Genomic DNA, 22,497 nt, shown 5'->3' with positions numbered 1-22,497 from the left:
AATTGTGTAAACTTCCCAACTCAGTAAATCAGTCTTCTGTAGGTTAAACAGCAAGGCTTTATTTCAGAAGTTACAGAGATGTTACTAGGAAAACATCTTGGATAGAACTGGGTATACCCCCCCCCCATTCAATATTTGAATGTCTATTACTCCTCCCCATAATTTTGGCAGGCTAAGGCTGCTTTCCCCATTCCCCTAACATTAAAACCGCTTTGAGTTTTGCCAGTTCTTCCCCCCTCACTTTACTGTTAGCTAAAAATTCCTCCCACATGCAGCTGGCATTCCAACCTGCTTGGTCCTCTTCAGTGATAACCTGCCTTAGCTTTCTCGCCACACAGTTCATCATCTTTAAAGCATATAATCAAACCATATAGTATATAACAATATGAAGGAAAATACATAACTACACATATACCAGGGATCTCATTCAATATAATATTAACAACAAGAGCATAACCTCTATCGGTTTGGCAATTAAGCTTACTTATTACAGCTTATGATAGTACAGTTGGTCCTCCACATTTGCAGCTTTGACTTTTGTGGATTTAATTATTTGAGGTTTTGATTAATATGGTCTCTCTAGGAATCTCTAGATCCTTCAGTGCAACTCTGCCAGAGGTTGACCATACAGTTATACTGGATAACCTAGAAGGTCTTAGAGAAAACACTTCTCTAGACATTTGTAGGTCCTCCAGCATGTATCTATGATCAGCATCTGGCAGATGTTGACCATAGAGTTGTACTGGAAGACCTGAAGATTCCTAGAGAGGTGTTCTCATAGGTAAAAAGAATTGTGTTTTTTATTTGCAGTTTTTCCACATTCATGGGGATCCTTCATCTCTAACCCCAGCAAATGTGGAAAGACCACTGCACTTCCAGTTAGCATGAATAAACATAGACATATATATTCAAACACCACAACATTCATCTTATTCATTTAAACAAACATACATACAAACACCCATTAAAACATAACAAAGTTGACATCTGGCCCCGTGGTGCTCCCGAGACAGTCATGTCCCATATCCCCACATCATTTCTCCTCTCTTGAATGTTTACTCCCACCTCTAGTTCTAAAGGCTGAAATCCTGGTAGTATCAGCTTTAGGCTAAAATATGCTGGAACGCTTGCACCCAACATCTTTGCATTTGTGCATGAGTGTGCACCCACACCACTGTCACCATTTAGACTGCATTTTTAAAAGTGAAGGGCAGGGAGAGAAGAATGTTGAAGATTTCTTTGATGAAGAAGAAATTGAAAAGATGGACTTTCACTTTACCAATGTTAAGGAAACTTACATAAATCCTTCAATATTTGTATAGATCTCTACTTGCTTGCTCTCCGTATAGTTTACCTGGATTATGGCCAGAAATGGCAAGGGCAGCGATGGAGTACCTTTCAGACATGGTGGCTAAAATGTGAGAAAACAAGTGGGTCTCAAATTATATCATGGTTGTGTCCCTGAACTTGCAGTGTAAACAATGTAAACCCCTGCAATGTTGACAGAAGTGCTCCTGGTCAGTTGGAAGGCAGATTAGGGAATAGGGATCCAGCCTGTGTTAGATGGGATCACAGTCCCCCTGAAGACACAAGTTCACAGTTTGGGAGTACTCTTGGACTCAGCTTTGAACCTGGAGGCCCAGGTCTCAGCTTTGACAAGGAGTGCTTTTGAACATTTAAAACTTGTGCACCAGCTGCGCCCGTTCCTTTAGATGCCGGATCTGGCCATGGTGGTATATGCCTTGGTTACATCCTGTTTGGACTACTGTAATGGACTTTACATGGGGCTGCCTTTGAAGAATGTTTGGAAAATTCAGCTGGTTCAAAGAGCTGAAAGGTAAGATAACAAACACCCCTGTTGAAAAAGCTTCATTGGCTGCCAGTTTATTTCTGGGCACAATTCAAGGTGCTGGTTATTACCTATAAAGCCCTCTATGGCTCAGGTCCACACTATTGGGTAGACCATCTCCCCTTGTATGAACTGGCCTGGACTCTGAGATCCTCTGGAGAGGACCTTCCCTCCATCCCAACACCATCACAAGCACGGTTGGTTGGGTTGGCATCCCATGAGAGAGGGCCTTCTCGGTGACAGCCCCTAGACTCTGGATCTCCCTGCCCAGGGAGATCAGAATGGCTCCTTCCTTGATGGCCTTCTGCTGGCAGGTTAAGACCTAGCTGTTCACACAGGCAGTTTAACATTCACGGATTTCATTGTTTGTGAGTTTGAGCCGGGCAGGGCACATGTGCGCTCCTCCTTCTCCTCCCTCCCAGGCTTTTCCGCTCAGGGGGCGGGGGGCCCAGGAGGGAGGAAGTAGCAGGGAAGGGTGTGCACATGTCCCTCGCACCTTCCCCCATGTTTTGGCTGGCCGAGGGAAGCTTCCCTCAGCTGGCCAAAGCATAAGGGAAGGCGGTAAGGAATGCACACATGAGAGGGAAGGGGAGCACTTGCACACACACCTCTCCAAACTTCCCACACATAGTCATGTTTTTTCCACTTTTGCAGGGGTCTTGCAACCCTAACCCCTGCAAATATAGAGGACAGACTGAATGTTCTTCTGCTCTCCGGTTGACTTCCCAGGTGGAGAAAGCAGAGCAAGAGAGGGGTAGGCAGCACATCTGTCTTGTGCAGCAGGTGCAGTGAGAGAGAGGCAACACATTTGCTGCATTAAAAAAGGTTCTTCCATTAAACACCGATTGATTTCTCTCTTCCTCTCAGTGAATAAATGAAAGATTATTGCAGAATGCAGATGATAGAATTAGAATCCAAAATGATCCAGTAGCATCAGTTTTGCTTCAGCTGTTTACCTTTATGCTCTGAATATTCCCAAACATCTCAGAGCCTTTATTTGGGCCCATTTTAAGATCTTGCCATCTGCTCTACTGCAGGGAAGATATTTATGAATTCCCTATATATCCCTTGCTAGTTGGCATGGTTGAAACAGTGGCCATGTTCTACTATATTGCCAGTAAGATGTTATTGTTGTGTGCTTTCAAGTCATTTTTGTCTTATGGGTACCCTAAGGAGAACCCATCATGGAGTTTTCTTGGTAACATTTGTTCAGAGGGGGTTTGCTTCTGAGGCTGAGAGATTGTAACTTGCCCAAGGTCACACTGTCGGTTTCTTTGGCTGAGCAGTGATTTGGTCTCCTGGGAGTTTATCAGACAAGGGAAATTGGAAGTATAATCCAATGGTAATCCGAACGCAATCATGGGGTTTAACGTTATTGCATGATAGATTACCACACGCAATTTTGGACAATGGGAAGTCAGTCCGAACGCAATCATAGGGTTGCACGCTATTACGTGAGAGGTGATCAGATGCAATTTTGGGCAATGGCAAGCTATTTTTGGGCAATGGGAAGTCAGTTTGAATGCAATTTGAATTCACGTAAATTCGCTGAACTAGCGAATTCACGTAAATGCATTCTGGCCCCACTTTCTTTTCATTTAAATCAAGAGAAATTCGTCCTGTGTGATAAACTCCCTGGTCTCCAGAGTTGTAGGCCAATGCTCAAACCAGTATATTATGCTGGCTCTCTATTATAAGGATATCCCCAGTTAATAGACCCAGTTTTGTAGAGGTTCCCAGGTAGACTTGATCATTTTTACATTTCATGTCTTCTTTCAGATTCTTCCAAAGATTCCATTCTGAAAGTTGCCATGTATTCTAATTTAGTATATTCTACTAGAAGAAAGCCAGTCAAACCCCATTGTGGTATGCCTCAGCTATTAATCTTGATTTGGTTCTGACTTCTGTATTGCCACTCAGAAAGAAGGAAAGAAACTTTTGTACCTGTGAGCTGTCTTTTCCTTTTTTCCTGTTGTCTCAGAGCCATTTTGGTTTGTGTCTGATCTGTGATCATAATAAAGTACATTGAGGCCCTTGGTATCTGCTAGAGTTTGGTACCAGGACCCCCATGGACACCAAAATGTATGGATGCTTGAGTCCCATTAAATACAATTTCACAGTAAAATAGTGTTCCCTATATAAAATAGCAAAATCAAGGTTAGCTTTTTGGAATTTATATTTTTTGGACATTTTTTCAAGCCCTGGATTCTTGAATCTGTGGATAAAGAAACTGTGGATATGAAGGCCGACTGTATGTTGTTGTTATGGTGAGAAGCAGACTTTCAATAAGGTTTTTTGTACTTTTTTACTACATTGTGCTTAGCAGAGTTAACCTTTTGGTAAAGTTATTCTTTTGTTCTGTTCCCATCAAGACTCTACCAACTAAGCAGGCAGAAGAAACCCTTCCCTCCAGCCACACTAAAATGTCAGTTTGTTCCTCCACCTCTCACACCATCTTCTAAGCAAGAAAAATAATCCTCCTCTTCCTCCTCTAAAAATTCTTTTTTATAGTAATGCCAGGACCTCAGGTGTTTTCTCCCTCAGTGTTGGTAGGTAAATAAAAAAACAGTCCAGCGAGCTTTTCTTATACCAAAACACCAACTCAACTCCTTCATTTTCTTGCCTTCCCTGCGTCGCACAGTTGCAAAGGAATTGTGGGTGTCATTTATTTATTTCTGGAAAAGTGTTGTAACTTTAAAATGTTGTAAATGGGAATAAAGTAAATTCAGACTTGCCTGTATTTTGTTCTGTTTTCATCCCTCACTTTTTCTCCTCCCTTTGATTTCTACAGCATCTCGGGATAAAAATGTTCACCAACACCAGAGTTAAGAAACCAGTCTCCTGTGAGGTGCCAACGCTTGAAAGAAGGCTTTTGAAATTTCAGCCAGGTCAGTATGAAGAAGGAGCCCTAATGTGGTTAAATGCTGATACCGTAGCCACAATATTATAAATTCAATCCTAGAGGAGGCTCCAAGTCCACTCAGCCTTCCATCCTTTTTGTAGGTAGATAAAATGAGTACCCAGCTTGTCGGAGGCAATTGGCTTACACATTGTAAACTGCTTAGGAAATGCTAGTTCACTGATAAGCAGTATAAAAATGTACATGCTATTGCTATGTTGGTGAGGGGGCCTGAATGAGACAGAAAGGAGGAGGAGTGATCATTCTCAAGTTGCACAAATTCCATTGAATCTGCCACACATGTGTTTTATCAGGAGAGGTGATCCTGTTTGCTCTATCAACCACAGATCAATCTTTCCTGATTCTCTTTCCCTGCACGTGGATTTGGTTTGCAAATAAGAAGCAAAATAATACCCCTTTTCTTTGTTGTTGTTTGCTTTGAAGTTTCTTACATTTGTGTCAATCCTAAAGTAGCTTACACTTACGTCAATCCTAAAGCTATTACAGGGTTTATTGGGGCTGAGAGGATGTGACTCACCTAAGGTCAGCCAATGGGTTTCCATGGCCTAATGAGGAATTGATTCCTGATCTTCAGAGTCCTATTAGATTATTGCACATGTTTTTTTCTCCCAACCTGGGCAAAGGCTGGGCATGGGCTTAAACAGGTGAAAATGGATCTTATTACATGCCTCCATGCCCAACTCAGGCCACATCGCAAACACAATCCAGACTCCTGGTGTACATTTCTGGTGAATGGGAAAGCCAGGAGTCCACCAGGAGTTTTCACCCATTTGATCCCATGCCCTGATCTGGTGAAAAAAAGCATGGGACAATCTCCCTAGTCCTACAGTCTACACCATGCTGGCTCTCTACTTTTATGCAATTATATATGCACAAATGGTCTTGTTAATGTTCTATTTTTGTTTGTATCTCTTTAAATATCATCCTTTTCCACATTCCCCTTTTTTGAAAGGTTGGAATCTAGCAGATCCCTTCAGTTGATGGATTGACTGGTCCTAAGTTGCAGCTGTGTGCGAAGAATCAGCTTACCTCTAAAGTTTTTGGAGATAATTACATATATTTATGGGGATAATACTATGTTACTTTGACAAATCACTGCACATGGCAGCAGGATGGAACAGTGTGCACCTTATCTTCCCAAGAACTATCCTTATTTTTTCTCACAGCCCGTGATGATGATGGTTGAGAATGATAGAGATACAAATAAAAGGGAAGTACAGTACACTAAGAAGGACATTCTGCACATATAATTGTGTATAAATGTTAAAATGCCTGTGATTTTTGCTTATTATTTCTGAACAAAATGTGCTGGAGGGGGGATCCAGAAAGACGACTCTGCAGATAAAACAGCAGAGAAGACCACTTGGCCTTACAGGTGAGGTAGATTACATGGAATTCTTGCATCTGTAGTAGTGGAAGGCACCTGCTTGTTATCATAGGTGCTTTTGCTCACTGCATTGAAATGCTGTGAATTTTTTTTTTGTTGTTGTTAGTCATTAGAAGGTAAATATGAGCCTTACTTGGAACTCTGAGGTATACATCGCTGAGGAAATCTCATTGTAGGACAGGAAATGGGTTAATCAGAGAGAACATGCATTGCTTTTAACCACTCATTTGACCACCATGCCATGCAAAATGAACTTGATATAATATAATCATATAGGCCCTATACAGACAGCCAAAATAAAGCTGCTTCGAATCACTTTGGAGGTATGGTGTTTCAATGATGCATGTGTCCTAAGAGTCTGGAAGCTGCACCAAAGCTGCACTCCAGTCCTTAGGACTGGAGCATGGCTTTGGTGCAGCTTCTGAACTCTTAGGAAGCATGTATCATTGAAACACCATACCTTCAAAGTGACTCAAAGCAGCTTTATTTTGGCTGTCTGTATCACGCCATAGTCTTCAAAAATTACAGTGGGTACTGTTTTCTGATTTCAGCTTTCTTCCTGCTACTTTGATTCCCTCTGATACTCTCTTAGTGTTGCCACCTTGAAAAAGTAACTACATAATTTCAGGAAGCAGGTTTAAAGTGTGTACAATGATGACAAATAAATATACTGTATTTATTAATACTTTTACTTTCAGTGTTTTTATATACATTTTTTTCTATTTAAAGATATACAAGGGGTGTGTCCAGACAAAGGGTTCCCACTGCTATCAAAAGTCATCTTGCAGTTTTTCTATCTTTTTTCCTTAATAGAATTTGTTTTGTTGAAAACAATAAGAACAAAAATGCAGGAGAGTTAGACTCAATGAGAACAATGTCTAAATCTCCAGTCTACTTCCATGAGTATGGCGGGATGTGAATGCACAGTGAAAGCCTTGTCTGGAAGAACCTGGAAGGAGCATACAATAGTCTTAAAACAACACTAAAATATTAAAACTAATATTTGGTCATTTACTAAAAGCAACATAACTAAGCAGCAATAATGAGCCAAAAGAGGTTTTAATGGGTACAGGTACAAAAAATTAATCAGAACTTTAATCTGCAAAGAGATCTTGTAGCATCTTTGAGACTAACTGAAAGAAAGAAGTTGGCAGCATGAGCTTTCATAGATTTAAGTCTATTTCCTCAGATGCATTTGGACCTGAGGAAAGCATGGTACAGACCGCCCAAAAATGGTGGTCTGCAGGCACCCGTGTTAACTCTGGAGGGACGCCCACAAGACGCTCCTCTGGAGTAAAAAGAACCCAGTTCTTCCGGGTTCTTTTTGTGGCACCCAGGTTACGTCGTGAGTGCGCCACTGGTGCACTCACGCTGTAAGCAACACACAGCGATGTGCGAATGCTATGCGTCACTTCTGTAAAGATGGTGCCCCCTGTGTGGATGGGAGGCTGCTATTAGGTCTCCTCCTGCATGTACTAGGGTTCTGGAGCGTACGGTTGCCGTGCTCTCCGGAACTGTAGTTTCAGCAGGAAGATGGTGCTTTTGGCCCGTCTGTCTCAGGCCAAAGTAGACTTAAGTCTGTGAAAGCTCATGCTGCCAACTTTTTTCAATAAGTCTCAAAGGTGCTACAAGATCTATCTACATACTGATTCTACAGACTAACACGGCTAAATTTTGAATTTAATCTGCTGACTTCACCTTCTTCCAAAATCTTGGAAGAATAGAAAGAGCATATGGCTGTTTTGGCTGTAGCCATCTCTAGTCAAGCTCAGCTATGTAAATGGGTATGTAAAGTGCTGACAGTCAGGAAGGTTTATTGGGCTGCCTCATGCTATGATCAGGCCAATGGATTGCAATGGTTGTTGGAGAAGTTCCCCAGACCCTGTTGACTGCGCCATTTATGGCATGTCTTCAACCAGTTGATTAGTCACATTCTAAAATGCTGGCAAAGATGATGGGTTGTTATTGTTGTGTGCTTTTAAGGTGATGGGACTAGCAGTCAAACACACATTTGAGCAGTACCACATTGTGGTTTAAAGCTATATGAAGATTGTGCTCTGTGTTACTCACACAGAAAAGGGCTTGAAAAGGCCTGGTGCAGACACAATGCTAAACAATAATTTAGGATTATAGGAATGAGGCTGCAGAGGCTGCAGACTTGCACGTCCCTCAGCTCTCCTGTGGCACAGATGTGAGGAGGAGATGTGGGGTATCCAGTTCCTGTTTTAAACTAAGCACTCTTTTAAAATAAATAAATAAATAAATAAATAAATATCTGAACCAAGCCAAACCATGGTTAGTTTAAACTGTTTATTAAAACAAGGAAGGATCAAACCGTAATATCTGACCAAAGTTTAAATAATTACAGTTCCTAGTTTGGATTTAATATCAGGTTGAAGTTAGTTTATCCCGTTCATGGTGGAAAGGAGAGAGGTGCTCCAGCAGGCCTCTGTACATAACACTAAAATGTCACATTAACAGCTGGAAACTGGGATGCTCCATCCACCACATCCTTTCCCCAATTGAAAAAGTGGCAAGGTGGTGAAGGTGGAACCAACTCAAAGACCCTAAATTAGGATTCAGGAACATCCCTGCGGCTCATACTGTGGTGCCTATGATGCCAAGAGCATAGCTGTGCCTCCACTCTTGTCACTAGCACTCACAGAGTCAGAGAGGGGAAGATCCAGCTCCATGCTCTCAACTGCTTACCCATTTTTGATTTAACCTTACATTTGAGCCCTGATGGCGCAGTGGTGAAATGCTGATACTGCAGCCACAACATTGTAAGTTCAATCGTAAAGGAGGGCTCCAAGGTCTAGTCAGCCTTCCATCCTTTCATTAAAATGAGGATCCAGCTTATGGGGGAATTGGCTTACACATTGTAAACTACTTAGGTAGTGCTATTTCACTGATAAGTGGTATAGAAATGTACTTGCTATTGCTATCTGATGCATGCTGCTTCCCTTCCACTCTGTGACTGCTGAACATCCAATAGTTCCTTCATCAGTCAACATGCCGTTTAGTCACCATCACCCCATACTTCTCTAAACATACTGAAACAAATGATGATGATGACAACCTGTCTTTATTATGGCTTACATATTTGCTTCTTCCTATAGAAACCTTTCATGAACCTGTTCCTATGGCTATTAGTGTCACGAATGAAGTATCTCAACCAGTTGATTCAGGCCCCCAAAAGGAAGAGAAAAGCAAACCCAGGACACACTTTCCAGAGACCTGGGTTTGGAATCTGGTTCATGTCAAGTAAGTAAAACTCTGGGAGGGAGGATACAAATAGCACTTGTGAGTATGCATCCTTTTCCTCTAGCCACCACACTAGGGGGACAAGATATCATCCTTTTCCAGGACATGTCCTCCATTTCAACTGTCTGTCCAGGAGGAATTCCAAAACATTCTCAATTTTAGCATGACTAAGAAGCATGAATTTATATTTATATTACCGTCTATACTCGACTATAAGTCGACCTCATGTATAAATCGAGGGCAAAATCTGGGGCCAGAATTATGGATTTTGCTATGACTTGTGGATAAGTCGAAGATAAAACTTAGGGCATATAGCAAAGGATCTAAAGAATGAGGCAAAGTAAAACAATGTCAAAGAACTTACAAAATTCAAGCAAATATAACTCTTTCTGCTCACTCTTGAGGCTGGATGGATGAGAGAGTAGAGGGGGTCAATGCTTCCAGGACAGATTGTACTCTTGCTTTTCACCAGGGGATGGTTCCTTCTTTTAAATAAGAGTTAAGATACAGTATTTACATTGACCCATGGATAAGTCGACTCCAATTTTGGGGGGTCAGTTTTTGACCTAAATTTCTAGACTTATACATGATTATATACAGTAATGTTTTTAGCTTTTATTTGGTAATGTCCTATAGAGGGGATTTGTCCTAAGACTAGCTGAAGAACAGAGATACAAAGAAGAAAGAGAGAGCAAAAGGCAAGCTATTTATTTATTTATTTATTCATTCATTCATTTATTTATGGCTATTATTACATCATTAAAAAAAGCATAGTGTGATGCTCCCATCAATATTGTGCAATCACGTGATGATTCTCACACAACATTGTGGTTATCCCATGATTATGTTCCTGAATCCTAATCTCTTCCGGCGATCTTACCCACCTGACCTTGTGTAAGAGACATCTTCAGACCATTGTATGACTCTAGTGCATTGCCACTAGATGATGAGATAGTTTTTAAGATTAATTGTATTATTTCTATTGATGTGCTTTTATATATATTTTATTATTGATGTATCTGTTTTAGCGGATTGTAATAGTGCCTCGATCCATCTGGGAGAGGTGGGAAAATATAAATAAACTATTATTATTATTATTATCATCATCATCATCATCATCATCCTGTGAATAAAGAGGAATTCTAGCACTGCTTTTTATTCATGGGATTTTCCATGAATAAAAAGTAGCACTAGCTTTCCTCTTTATTCACAGGATAATCGCAGGATAATCACAATGTTGTGTGATAATCATCCCATGATTTCACGATAATGATGGGAGCATCCCTCTATGCGCCTGTCTTTTTTGCTAGTGTGATAATCTCCATTCTCATGCTTACCTTTACTGAATTCGTTGTTAGTAAATACACAGTATGGCACAGTCAGGCATCTGTGCCAAGAAGATCCCTATACACTTGTCCCTCGGATTAGGGGCACAAGACCCCCGTGAATATGAAAAAACTGCAAATAACAAAAACACCATGTTTTTACCTGAGAGGACACCTCTCTAGGAATCCCTAGATCCTCCAGTGCAACTCTGTGGTCAACATCCCACAGACACTGACCATAGAACTGGATTGGAGGAGCTACAAATGCCTAGTTAGATCTTTCAGTGCAACTTATAGTTAAAGTTGACCATAGAGTTGCATTGGAGGACCTAGATATTCCTAGAGAGAACATATTACAGCCAGCTTTCCCCTTACATGGACTTGCATTCCACGGACTTGAGCCTACGCGGAAGGCAAGCCTCAATCAAAACAATGGGGTGTGTGCCCATGGCATGTGCACCACGGTGTGCCGCAGGAGTATGTCCCAGTATTCTGAATGGGATTTGAGCATACGCTCAATTCCCCTTACGTGGGAGGGTCCAGAACGGATCCCCCATGTAAGGGGCAGGTCTACTGTAATCAAATCTGTGAATAATCAAATCCACAAATATCAAAGCCACAAATATGGAGAGATGAGTGTACTTCAAAACACGGTTCCTCCTCAGCTGATACACATGATGCCAGTGTGGTTGTAGTGGTTTGACTTTTGGACTATAACTCTGGAGACCAGGGTTCAAAGCCCTGCTTTGCCATGGAAACCTACTAGGTGACCTTGGGCATGTTACATTCTCTCAGCCTCAGACGATGACAAAGGCATACCCCCTTCTGAACAAATCTTGCCAAGAAAAACCCATTATAAGTTCACCTTAGGGTTGCCATAAATTGGAAATGACTTAAAGGCACACAACAACAGCCAGTTCACAAGACCTGCATTGCGAAAGCAGCCATCCCTGCTTCACTAGTGCAGTTATGTGGTCTTTCACGCCTCTTGAGCCCTTTCAAATTCTCCTTTCTTAACATCTCCAGGCATCTATTGCCTTAAATCATTTAAGCACATTGGGCTAGACTGTAATAGAGGCTCTTCACATGGAGTAATCTGGATAAAAATGTCTGTCTGACTGCCTGAAGGGATTGAACCCTTTGCCTTTGGATTAGCAAGGAATCCTCCACTGCATCTCTCCCAATGAAAATGAAAGAGGAGCCCAACTGGGCCCAACTGGGAGGCATATGGTTAACCCCCACTTCTGCCCATATCATAGCCTTGATCTGGATTGCAGGACCTGGGGCCAGAAATGCCATATCCTTAAAATATTTTTATGAGCACCAGAAGTAGACACTTGATAAAATAACTTAGGTTTCCAACCTCCAACCAAACTAAACTGAGGTGAAAGCTGGTTTTGCTTTAGCAATGAAGGGCTCCAACTCTACAGTTGTCCTCATTTGCGGCTTTGACTTTTGTAGATTTGATTATTTGCAGATTTGGTTAATATCATAGAATCATATGGCTAGGATTCTCAAGATTCTCCAATGCAACTGTGCTGGAAGAAGACCATAGAGTTCTCTGAAGGACTTAGAGATTACTAGAGAAAGCACTTCTCTAGGCATTTGTAGGTCCTCCAGTATGATTCTTCTGGCAGATGTTGACTATAGAGCTGCATTGGAGGACCTAGAGATTCCTAGAGAGGTGTCTTTTTAGCTTTAAAAGAAGTTCGTTATTTTATTTGTGGTTTTTCCACTTTCATGGAAGTCCTGTGCTCCTAACCCTAGTGAATGTAGAGAGCCTACTGTATACAAATAGTTTGTATTTTTGTTGTTACCTCTCTTCCTGTTCTTCAGTGAGGAAGGGAAAGCAAACCACCCAGTCACCGTTCCAGACACCATCACAGAGTGGAATGCCAATGCTTTCTGTGTGGCGGACATTGGCTTTGGACTCTCCCAACAAGCCACACTCAGAGTCTTCCAGCCTTTCTTTGTTGATCCCGTATTACCATATTCTGTGGTCCGTGGAGAGACTTTTGAACTAAAGGCCATTGTCTTCAATTATCTCACGGACTGCATCCAGGTGAGTGGACATTATAGACAAACAAAAATACTTCTCTTGTATGTGTATCCAGGAAAAAAGCCTTAGAGTTGGGTGGGGAACCCTATGATCCATTTTGGATTGATTGATTGATTGATTGTATTTCTGTACCATCTCCCAGCCTACAAGGGCTCTCAAAGCACTGAACAAATAAAAACCAATTCAAATAAAACAAAGATTAAAACATTTTTAAAACACATGAAAATACTCTTTGAAAACTTCTAAAAGCAATCTCAAACCAGTTCTATAATCCAGTTTTAAAACATCAAACGCTGTGTGGACAAACACGGTTTTGGCTGCCTGCCAGAGGTGTAGAAGAGGCCAACCTAACTACTTTGGTAGGTAGTTTCATAGTCAAGGTTCTGGAGGAGATGGAGATGGGGGCCAGGAGACTGGAATGTTAAGTGTGTGTGGCTTCTTGGGAGAGTCCAAAGTCAGTATCTATCTATGCCTACATTTATCTGTCTAAGATGGAAGTCCCACATTTTCCCTATAGCAAAATACCAAGTTTTGAGGGCAGTTTGCATATCTTAACATGGATTGAGGTGCAAAAACTCAATTTCTCTGTCAGAAGATGTTCTCTCACATACAGTAGAACATTGCAAGCATTAGGGAACCACCTTGTCTAATCCCCTGTCCAGTAGGACAGCCCCGCTCCTTCTCCCACAGAGTCTAGGCCAGAATCTAATACTAGTCGTGGGCAGAAGAAGCACATGAGATACTCCAAAAGCAAAAATACTTGTGTGAGAAGTTTGTATGGGGAAGTCAAACAGTTCATCTGCAAGACAAATCCCCCCAGAGGGTTTCTTCTAGCCAGACTAACAAAGAGAAATTCCTTCCTGATGTAAATATATTGCTCAGTTGGCTGAATTTTTTATGAGGCTCAGCTCCATACTACTCAACCTCCTGTCTCTACTGGACAGGGAGGGGCAGCCAACCTCATGAGAGCCTGGTTCTGGGAAGTGTCCTGACAAACATATCCACATGTCTTCCTTTTTTCCTTGTCCAGGTGAGAGTAACCCTGTTAGAGACGCAAGAAGCAGAGGTGAAGCCATGCCCAGCCTGCCAGTTTACCACCTGCCTCTGCGCTGATGAGGCCAAAACCTTCTCCTGGAATGTGACAGCTACCCAGCTGGGTGAGGCTGGAGGCTGGGAGTGGGAAGGGCACAGAGAACATGGAGTCCTAGGGCTTTGCAGTGTATGTCCTTGTTTTCCTTAAAGACTTTTTCATGTACAGTAAGATTATTGACAATGATAGTATGGATGAGTTTCTTGCCAGACAAAGCTGTATCTCCGAGCTACTGCTCATGCCAGTGTGTTTGCACTAGGGCATCACTGCAGATCTGGGGCTTAGTACAAGCACATGTGTACATCTGTTGTAGTCCATATTCATTCCAGAAGCACCTTTCCCTCTGTGCTCTGACCTGTGTCTGTACCATGAATTCTGTAGAAAGGAACAGCATTGGCCTTCCTTGACAATCTCACACACTTTGCCAGGAGTGATGCCTGAGGGGTTTCCCCATTCTACCAGACATAAGCAGCCACTCACACTCATATCGGACCTCTGGCTGAAAGCCTGGCCTTTAGTGATCTCTACTATTCTACCTTTTGGTAGGGCATGTCAACTTCTCCATTACTGCTGAGGCTGAGGAGACCCAAGAGCTGTGTGGCAACAGGATCTCTGTGACACCTACGCGAGGACGGTCAGACACAGTGATAAAATCCCTGCTTGTCAAGGTTAGTGAGGTCATCAGCACATGAATCAAGGTGTGCCTGAAGGCTGCCAGGCACTAGCAAGTGCAGAGCTTGTGTCTCCATAGCTTCTCTGTGCCTAAAGCATGGGAAGGATTTGTTTGGCTATTTGATGAGCTTCTGTGGTTCTGGGGCTAAGGCCAGGTCAGCCAGGGCTCAGAAAGAACTGTGTTTAGTCAGAAGGCCTGACCTGGTACTGAGAGAGCATATATGAGGAGGGCTGAACATCACAGGGAAATTCATCTGAGAGAGCAGTCAGAAGAACTCATGGCTCCCTTTTCTTCTCACAGGCAGAAGGTGTCCCTGAAGAAAAGACCTACAATGCATTCCTGTGCTCTTCAGGTATGGCTGGATGACATCCCTTGCTCAGGTCAGGCATGGGCTGGCTGTATCCTTTGTTCTGGATAGCAAAGCTAATCCTAGATTCCCAGAAAACATAATTCAGAAAGAATATGGTGTTTTTCTTGTTCACCTATATGGATCAGGTCATTTGAAAGACTGTATTCCTTCAATACATGGGATCATGGGATTGCTTTCTTTATTGGGGTAACGGATGGATGAGAATTGTTCAGAGCACTTGGAAAAAACTTTGTATAAATGTGTTACTGCCATTTGGTTCACTGTAGTACATGATATTAATCTCTGGGCTTTTATCGCCTTTCAGGGGACCCAGTGGTAGAAGAGGTTTCCCTTCAGCTACCCGAACATGTTGTGAAGGACTCTGGCCGGGCCACCGTCTCTGTCATCGGTAAGGAGGAAATGTGCCTTTCTTGTTAAAGAAAAGTCCCATCCTTGGCCACATAAGAAATTAGAGCACCTTACAGATATTCCAGCCAAATGCAACAAATATGTGTGGAAGTGGGTATTATTATTAGGACAGGTTCTGCACCTGATCTATATAGGTTTAGTTAAACATATGGAGAGATGACACTTCATTAAGAATCCTGTGTTATCCTCTACACTCTTTAAATGTTTGATTTAAGTTTTTTTCAACTATCCTGATATTTGCTGGAATTCAAACTAAGCAAAATCCTCAAGGTCTAGAAAATTCCTCACTTGCCTTGAATACAATGTCCAAAAGGGGGTCAGCTATTTTAGATCTGATCCTAACCAACAGGGATGACCTAGTTAATGAGGTGCAAGTTGTGGGATCCTTAGGTGGGAATGATCATGTTCTCCTAGAGTTTGTTATACAATGGAAAGGAAAAGCCAGGCATAATCAGATACACATTCTAGATTTTAGGAAAGCTGATTTTAGTAAACTTAAAGAAATACTGGAGGTGATCCCATGGTCAGGAATACTAAAAGAGAAGGGAGTTCAAGACGGATAGGAGCTTCTCAAAAGGGAGATACTGAAGGCACAGTTCCAATGTGGAAAAAAAATAAAAGATGTTTCAAGAAAACAGGATGGATGTCAAAGGAACTTTCAACTGAGCTAACTTCTAAATGGAACATGTATAAGAAATGGAAAAATGGGGAAATCACCAAATTGGAATTCAAACAAATAGCAAGCACATGTAGGGGTAAAGTCAGAAAAGCTAAAGCGCAGAATGAACTCAGGCTTGCTAGAGAAGTAAAGAACAATAAAAAGGGGTTTTTGGATATGTCCACAGCAAAAGTAAGATGAAGGTAATGGTAGGGCCACTGTGTGGAGAAGATGGCAAAATGCTAACCAGGGGACTGAGAAAAAGTAGAATTACTCAACACCTGCTTTGCCTCAGTGTTCTCAGAAAAGGAAAAGGATGCTCAACCTGAGGGAAATGGAGCAGAGGATAGAAGAGAGGAAATTCAGCACAGAATAAGTAAAGAGATAGTACAGGAATACCTTGTTAATTTAAATTAATATAAGTCTCCAGGACCTGATGAACTACATCCAAGGGTATTAAAAAGAACTGGCAAATGTAATATCGAAGCCATTGGCAATAATCTTTGAGAACTCCTGGAGAACAGGAGAAGTCACAGCAGACTGGAGGAGGGCAAACGTTGTCCCCATCTTCAAAAAGGGGAAAAAAGAGGATCCCAACAATTATTGTCCAGTTAGTCTGACATCTATACCAGGAAAGATTCTAGAGCAGATCATTAAACAGAGAGTCTGTGAGGATCTAGAAGGCAAGGCCATAATCACAAAAGTCAACACAAGTTTCAGAGAAACAAGTCATGCCAGACAAATCTTATCTCTTTCTTTGATGAAATTACCAGCTTGTTAGATAAAGGGAATGCTGTGGATATAGTATATCTTGATTTCAGTAAGACCGTGACTTTTTTGCAAACAAGCTTGTAAAATGTGGGCTAGACAAGGTAACTGTTACATGGATTTGTAATTGGTTGACTGGCCAAACCCAAAGGGTGCTCAACAATGGCTCCTTTTCATCCTGGAGAGAAGTGACCAGTGGGGTCCCACGGGCGCCTCTGGGCCCAGTGTTATTTAACATCTTTATCAGTGACTTGGAGGACAGAATTGGGGGCATACTTATCAATAAAAATATAATGTTTAGATCAAGGGAAGTAATAGTGCCACTCTATTCTGCTCTGGTCAGGCCCCACCTGGAATATTGTGTCCAGTTCTGGGCACCACAATTCAAAAAAGACACTGAGAAACTGAAGTGTGTCCAAAGGAGAGCGACTAAAATGGTGAAGGGTCTAGAAACCATGCTGGATGAGGAAAGACTCAGGGAGCTGGGTCTGTTTAGCCTGGAGAAGAGAAGGTTAAGAAGTGATATGATAGCCCTGTTAATATGTTTGAAGGGATGTCACATTGAGGAGGAAGCCAGCTTGTTTTCTGCTGCTCCAGAGAACCAGAACGATGGATGCAAGCTACAGGAAACGTGATTCCACCTCAACATTAATAATAGTAATAATAATAATAGGATTTATTTATATGCCGCCCAATCATTGGGAATCTGGGCGGCTTACAACAGAGGGGATAATAGACGGTTCCCTGCCCTCAGGTTTACAATCTAAAAGACACGACACAAAAGGAGAAGGGAATGGTGAGGGAGGAGGAGATCAGGTCCAGCAGTTCTTCCCTCCCTCTGAAGGCCTGGACCGGAGGGAGGGCTCTTCTTCTTCAGGCTAGCCCTGATGGAGCTGGGCCAGCCTAATTCTCTCCCTCAGAGGCCGAAAGATGACAGGGAGGAGCCTCTATCTTCAGGCTAGCCCTGATGGAGCTGGGCCAGCCTATTCTCTCCCTCACAGGCCAAAAGATGACATTTAAGGAGGGAGGAGTTAACATTAGGAGAAACTTCCTGACAGTAAGGGCTGTTCGACAGTGGAACACACACCCTTGGAGTGTAGTGGGGTCTCCTTCCTTAGAGCTCTTTAAGCAGAGGCTGGATGGCCTTCTGTTGGGGATGTTTTGATTGAGAGTTCCTGCATGGCAGGGGGTTGTATTGGATGGCCCTTGTGATCTCTTCCAACTCTATGTTTCTAAATGTATGTACTGTATAGAAATTGGAAGGAGAGGCTGGTATTACAGTGCTGCGACCCAAGCTTATTCCATCATGTGTGTTCCTTGTCACTCAGTAGAACCAAAATAAAGTAATGCCTCCCATATTGTGTCATTTTGAAGATAGTGGGAAATCTCATTGATAGTTTTCAGACCCACCTATCTGTCAAAATAATGTTTTAAAAATAAGAGCTAAACCAGAACACAGTGGTGTGCTCTGCCATGCTACGAGGATCCCAGCATAAGCTGATGCGAGGCCTTTTTAACTAGACTGTATTGGATCTAGATTCAGCAGATCTTACCTGCTGTTCTCACCACCTGACAAAAGTTTATGCACCAGGTTGCTAGAGTGACAAAAGATTGCTTCTGAATTCTCAGATGTTTAGAAGAAGAGGTCTGATATTTTCATCCTTTATTTTATCTGCATTCAGGAGACATAATGGGCGCTGCACTACAAAATATAGGTAATCTTCTTCAAATGCCTTTTGGCTGTGGTGAGCAAAATATGGCCAAGTTTGTCCCCAACATCTTTGTGCTCCAATATCTGGAGTCAACGAACCAGGCAACTCCTGAAATCAAAGCGAAGGCTACTGAATATATGAAGAGTGGTGAGTATGGTCTTTGGTTCTCTCTCTTTCTCATTTGAGGAGCAGTGGATTGTTGAGACAGGTGTATTTATTGGCAAGAACTCTGTGAACATCAACAGGATGGAGTAGGATGGCTCCCTCTGAGTCGATTGACCTGCCTCAGTCAATACTTAAATAATGAGATTTGAAATGCTGGCATGTTTGTAATATTTAGGCCTACATTGGAAGCAGAGTGATGTAGTGACTGAATTTAATGCACAGGAGTTCTGGGTTCAGATCTTTACCCAGCAATGAAGCTTACTGGTTGGCCTTGGACTATTCATAATGGTTCATCCTACACCGTACATGACTGTTGTGCAAAGAAAATGGGGAGGTATTTGTACAACACTAGCTTTTTCATTATTCTTTTGAGGATAGAATAACATATTGCTAAAGCTAGACAACTGGAACATATTGATGGAAATAAAGTCAGATCAAAGGTTTTGCCCCAACAACTGGAACTAACTAAAATAACCACATAAATTTCCCAAATCATCTAAATAATCTGGAAGTTATTTAAGCAAAAATCATAATCTCTATAGCAAGGAAAATGTTTCCCTCCTAGTCATCCCACCACTTATCTTCCTGCCTTTGTGTTCCCTCTTTTCTATTTCAGTAATTGCAAAAGTCCTACTTGTGACTGAATGATTTTGGAAAGCAAAGGCTGTACTTTTGAGGGCACAGAAATATTTTCTAGCCCCCCATTTCTTGTTTCTTCTTCTTTACTACCATTGATACCACTGGTTCTCCAACTGGCTACTGCCTTGCTGCCATCTGGGGAGCAGGTTTACCTCCATGGAGGGAATTAGTTCCAGCCAACTGGGGACCATGTAATGCAGGAGCCTTCATTCCTTCAGAGGTAATCTCTCCAGAGCTGTATGTGGACAGCTGATAAGGCTCCAGAGCTCTCTTTCATACTTAAAATCATCCTCACTCTCACAACTTTTTCTTCCTCTCTAAAAAACCTGAAGGAAAAAAAGAGAGTGTGGGAGGTTAATGATATCACCTTAAGATCATTACTTCTTCACGGTTCTCTCACTCTTTCTTTCACACTCACACAACTCTGATGCAGGCTGACATGTACGCTCAAAAGCCCAACCACAGAATAAGCAACTAGATAATATTTTCAAAGGACACTATACCACTCTTAGTGTAATGCATGTGCAACATCAAAAGTCAAATTACAAGGTGCCAGTTAGTGCTTGAGTACTTGAGGAACTAGGCTCAAGTCTAAGAAAGCTCATGCTACTAGCTTCTTTCCTTCAGTTAATCTCCAAGTTCTACAAGATCCCTTTGCATACTGATTTTCCAGACCAACTTTGAAAAATGCCAGTGATTAAAGTTGTTGCAACTGCTATAGGCCCCACATTCCATGACTGGGACCCTAAGCACCCATTTTTGCCTTCTTAGCAGTCTCTGTATTGCTTTTCTTCCAAGTAGACAATTAGATTTGATCTCTATGATCTCTATGAGTGATGGCAATGTTTCTTAGATCAGTATTGGCCCACCCTGCCACAAAATTCACATGCACACTTGAAGCTGTGCAACCTCTGGATTTAAATAAATTAGCCTAATTGGTTAACCTCATAATACATCATATTACAAAGTCAGAAGTTGTATTTTCCTTCATTTTCTGAAGGGTACCAGCGTCAGCTGCTCTACAAACATGACGATGGATCCTATAGTGCCTTTGGGAAGCGGGATGCTCAAGGGAATACCTGGTGCGTAAACTGAGCTAATACCTCTCAGGCAAAGCTAAAGCTATGAGCCATAGTTAGTTAATCTGAGTCTGGAACATTTCCATTTTCTTTTCTTCTCTGATCTGCAGGCTGACAGCTTTTGTAGCAAAGGCCTTTGGTCAGGCAAAGTCCTATATCTATGTTGATGAAAATCACATCCATGATGCTGTTCACTGGCTGGGGCAGCATCAACTTCCAAGTGGCTGTTTTGAAAGTGTAGGCAAGCTCTTCAACAATGCCCTCAAGGTAAGCACTCTGCATTTGTAATAAGAGGGAAAATAAACAGCTGCCACTAAAATAGCAATATATTGTTACCATAAAAAATATTAATAGCACCAACTACCTTGAAGGAGTCTTGCATAGTCAGCAAAATAGCATGTATGATGTTCCTTCAAAGTGGTAATAGAGCAATTTTTATGGGAAGAAGAGCTGTGTGGCAAGTTACTTGTCTTTCCCAGTGGCTCCCCTGGAGTCTTTCTGATGACAATGAAAGCTCCTCTCAGACTGCAGCAGGCAAGTACAGTTGGCCTTATGGTAGAAACAGGAATAATTGCTTATGGTGTCCCAGTAAGATAGAAAAGAAGGCATAGGTCTCTTGTCTCAGGAAATCCATCCATGCATAGGAAAGGACATCAACAAAACAAGTCAAGTTGGTGCAGGTGCCTCTAAAGTTGGCATCCAAATGTGAGAGGTGAGCAAGCAACCATTTCTCAGATGGAGCCCCGTCATGTTGTCCCCTTCTCAAGGATCAAAGATACTATTCTTGAAGTGATCTCAGCCAGTGGAAGGAATGGAAAGGCCTACATATATTCATTCCCATATATTGGACCAAAGCTTGATCTGAAAAGAGACTGCAGTCAAGAGATAAGAAGACTAGGAATGGGAAGGGCAGCTATGAAAGAGCTAGAGAATATCCTAAATATATACAATTGAGCACTAAAGTTAGAATTGTCCAATCCATTGTATTCCCCAATGGATGAGACAGCTGGACAGTGAAGAAAGCAGATAGGAAAAGAATCAATTTGTTTGAGATGTGGTGCTGGAGAAGAGTGCTGAGGATACCGTGGGCAGCCAAAAGGACAAGCAAATGGGTCCTTGAACAGATCTAGCCAGAACTCTCCCTGGAAGTCGACTAAATTGAGGCTGTCATACCTCAGTTACATCTTGAGAAGGTATGATTCACTACAGGAGAAAAAACAATGCTAGAAAAGGCAGAGGGCAGTGGAAAGAGAGGAAGACCACACATTTCCCCTCCTCACACTTTTTAAAAGTAATATAATGAATGGCAGAATAGGGCTTCAGTCGGATGGGTTTTCAAAGATATAAATGTTTTAGAAGGAGTTCTTCTGTTTTCTGTCCAATAAGAGAACTATGATTCTGTTATTCTAGCTCCCTCCTACTTTCTGTCTTGCAGTAACCACACTCCCAAGTGACCTATTTCTGATTAGGAGATCTTTTCACAATTGCTTCTGAAAGCGTCTCCGAGGCAAGGAAATATAAGCTTCTGTCACATTTGTTTACTTTTTAAGTGGGAGTTATATCTTTCCTTGAGAGGATTCAGCCGTCTTCTTGGTCTGAAGTGCTGCAAAACTGGCCATAAGAAATGTCTTCCAAACTGTGCACAATTGGTCTCTCATGAATTTCTGACCTGGCTTTTGTCTTCACCCTTAGGGTGATGTGGATGATGATCTCTCACTGACAGCTTACATCACTGCCTCCTTGTTGGAGCTTCATCTAGAAAAAAATGTAAGTCTTGCTGTATCCTTTGGCTTTCTCCCATAGTTGAGTTCAATCCTGCAAGGCTCCAGGGTTGACTTAGCCTTGCATCCTTCCAAGGTTGCTAAAATGAATACCCAGCTTGTTGGATGCAATTAACTTACATATTGTAAACTGCTTAGGGAGTGCTTATTTGCACTGATAATTGGTATAGAAATGTACTTGCTATTACTGTAGTTGTAGGCTGCTGAGACCTTTATTAATCTCTTGTCTGAAGGATTGACTTTCTAGACAATCTGTAACACTAAAGCAAGCAAAAAATTGAAGGTACTGTAGTTTCCAACAACCTATTTGTTTTGTTTTTGTTTAACTCAATATTAGTATTAGTATTAGT

At 41.9% G+C, this 22,497-nt stretch overlaps 1 protein-coding gene across 1 annotated transcript in view; it reads left to right on the top strand.

Annotated features, from left to right (window-relative positions):
* LOC121924316 (alpha-2-macroglobulin-like protein 1) overlaps positions 1-22,497 on the top strand; it is an 81,260-nt gene that overhangs the window by 36,715 nt on the left and 22,048 nt on the right. The window contains exons 18-28 of the mRNA XM_042455673.1: positions 4,641-4,737; positions 9,276-9,420; positions 12,582-12,807; positions 13,835-13,961; positions 14,441-14,562; positions 14,868-14,919; positions 15,242-15,325; positions 18,454-18,630; positions 20,288-20,369; positions 20,477-20,633; positions 22,059-22,133. Coding sequence (XP_042311607.1) covers positions 4,641-4,737; positions 9,276-9,420; positions 12,582-12,807; positions 13,835-13,961; positions 14,441-14,562; positions 14,868-14,919; positions 15,242-15,325; positions 18,454-18,630; positions 20,288-20,369; positions 20,477-20,633; positions 22,059-22,133 — 1,344 coding nt within the window. The remainder of the gene's footprint in view (positions 1-4,640; positions 4,738-9,275; positions 9,421-12,581; positions 12,808-13,834; positions 13,962-14,440; positions 14,563-14,867; positions 14,920-15,241; positions 15,326-18,453; positions 18,631-20,287; positions 20,370-20,476; positions 20,634-22,058; positions 22,134-22,497) is intronic.

This window comes from Sceloporus undulatus, chromosome 2 (assembly GCF_019175285.1).
Source record: "Sceloporus undulatus isolate JIND9_A2432 ecotype Alabama chromosome 2, SceUnd_v1.1, whole genome shotgun sequence".
Classification (NCBI taxonomy): Eukaryota; Metazoa; Chordata; class Lepidosauria; order Squamata; family Phrynosomatidae; genus Sceloporus; species Sceloporus undulatus.
This window is presented reverse-complemented; position numbering and strand designations above follow the sequence as displayed.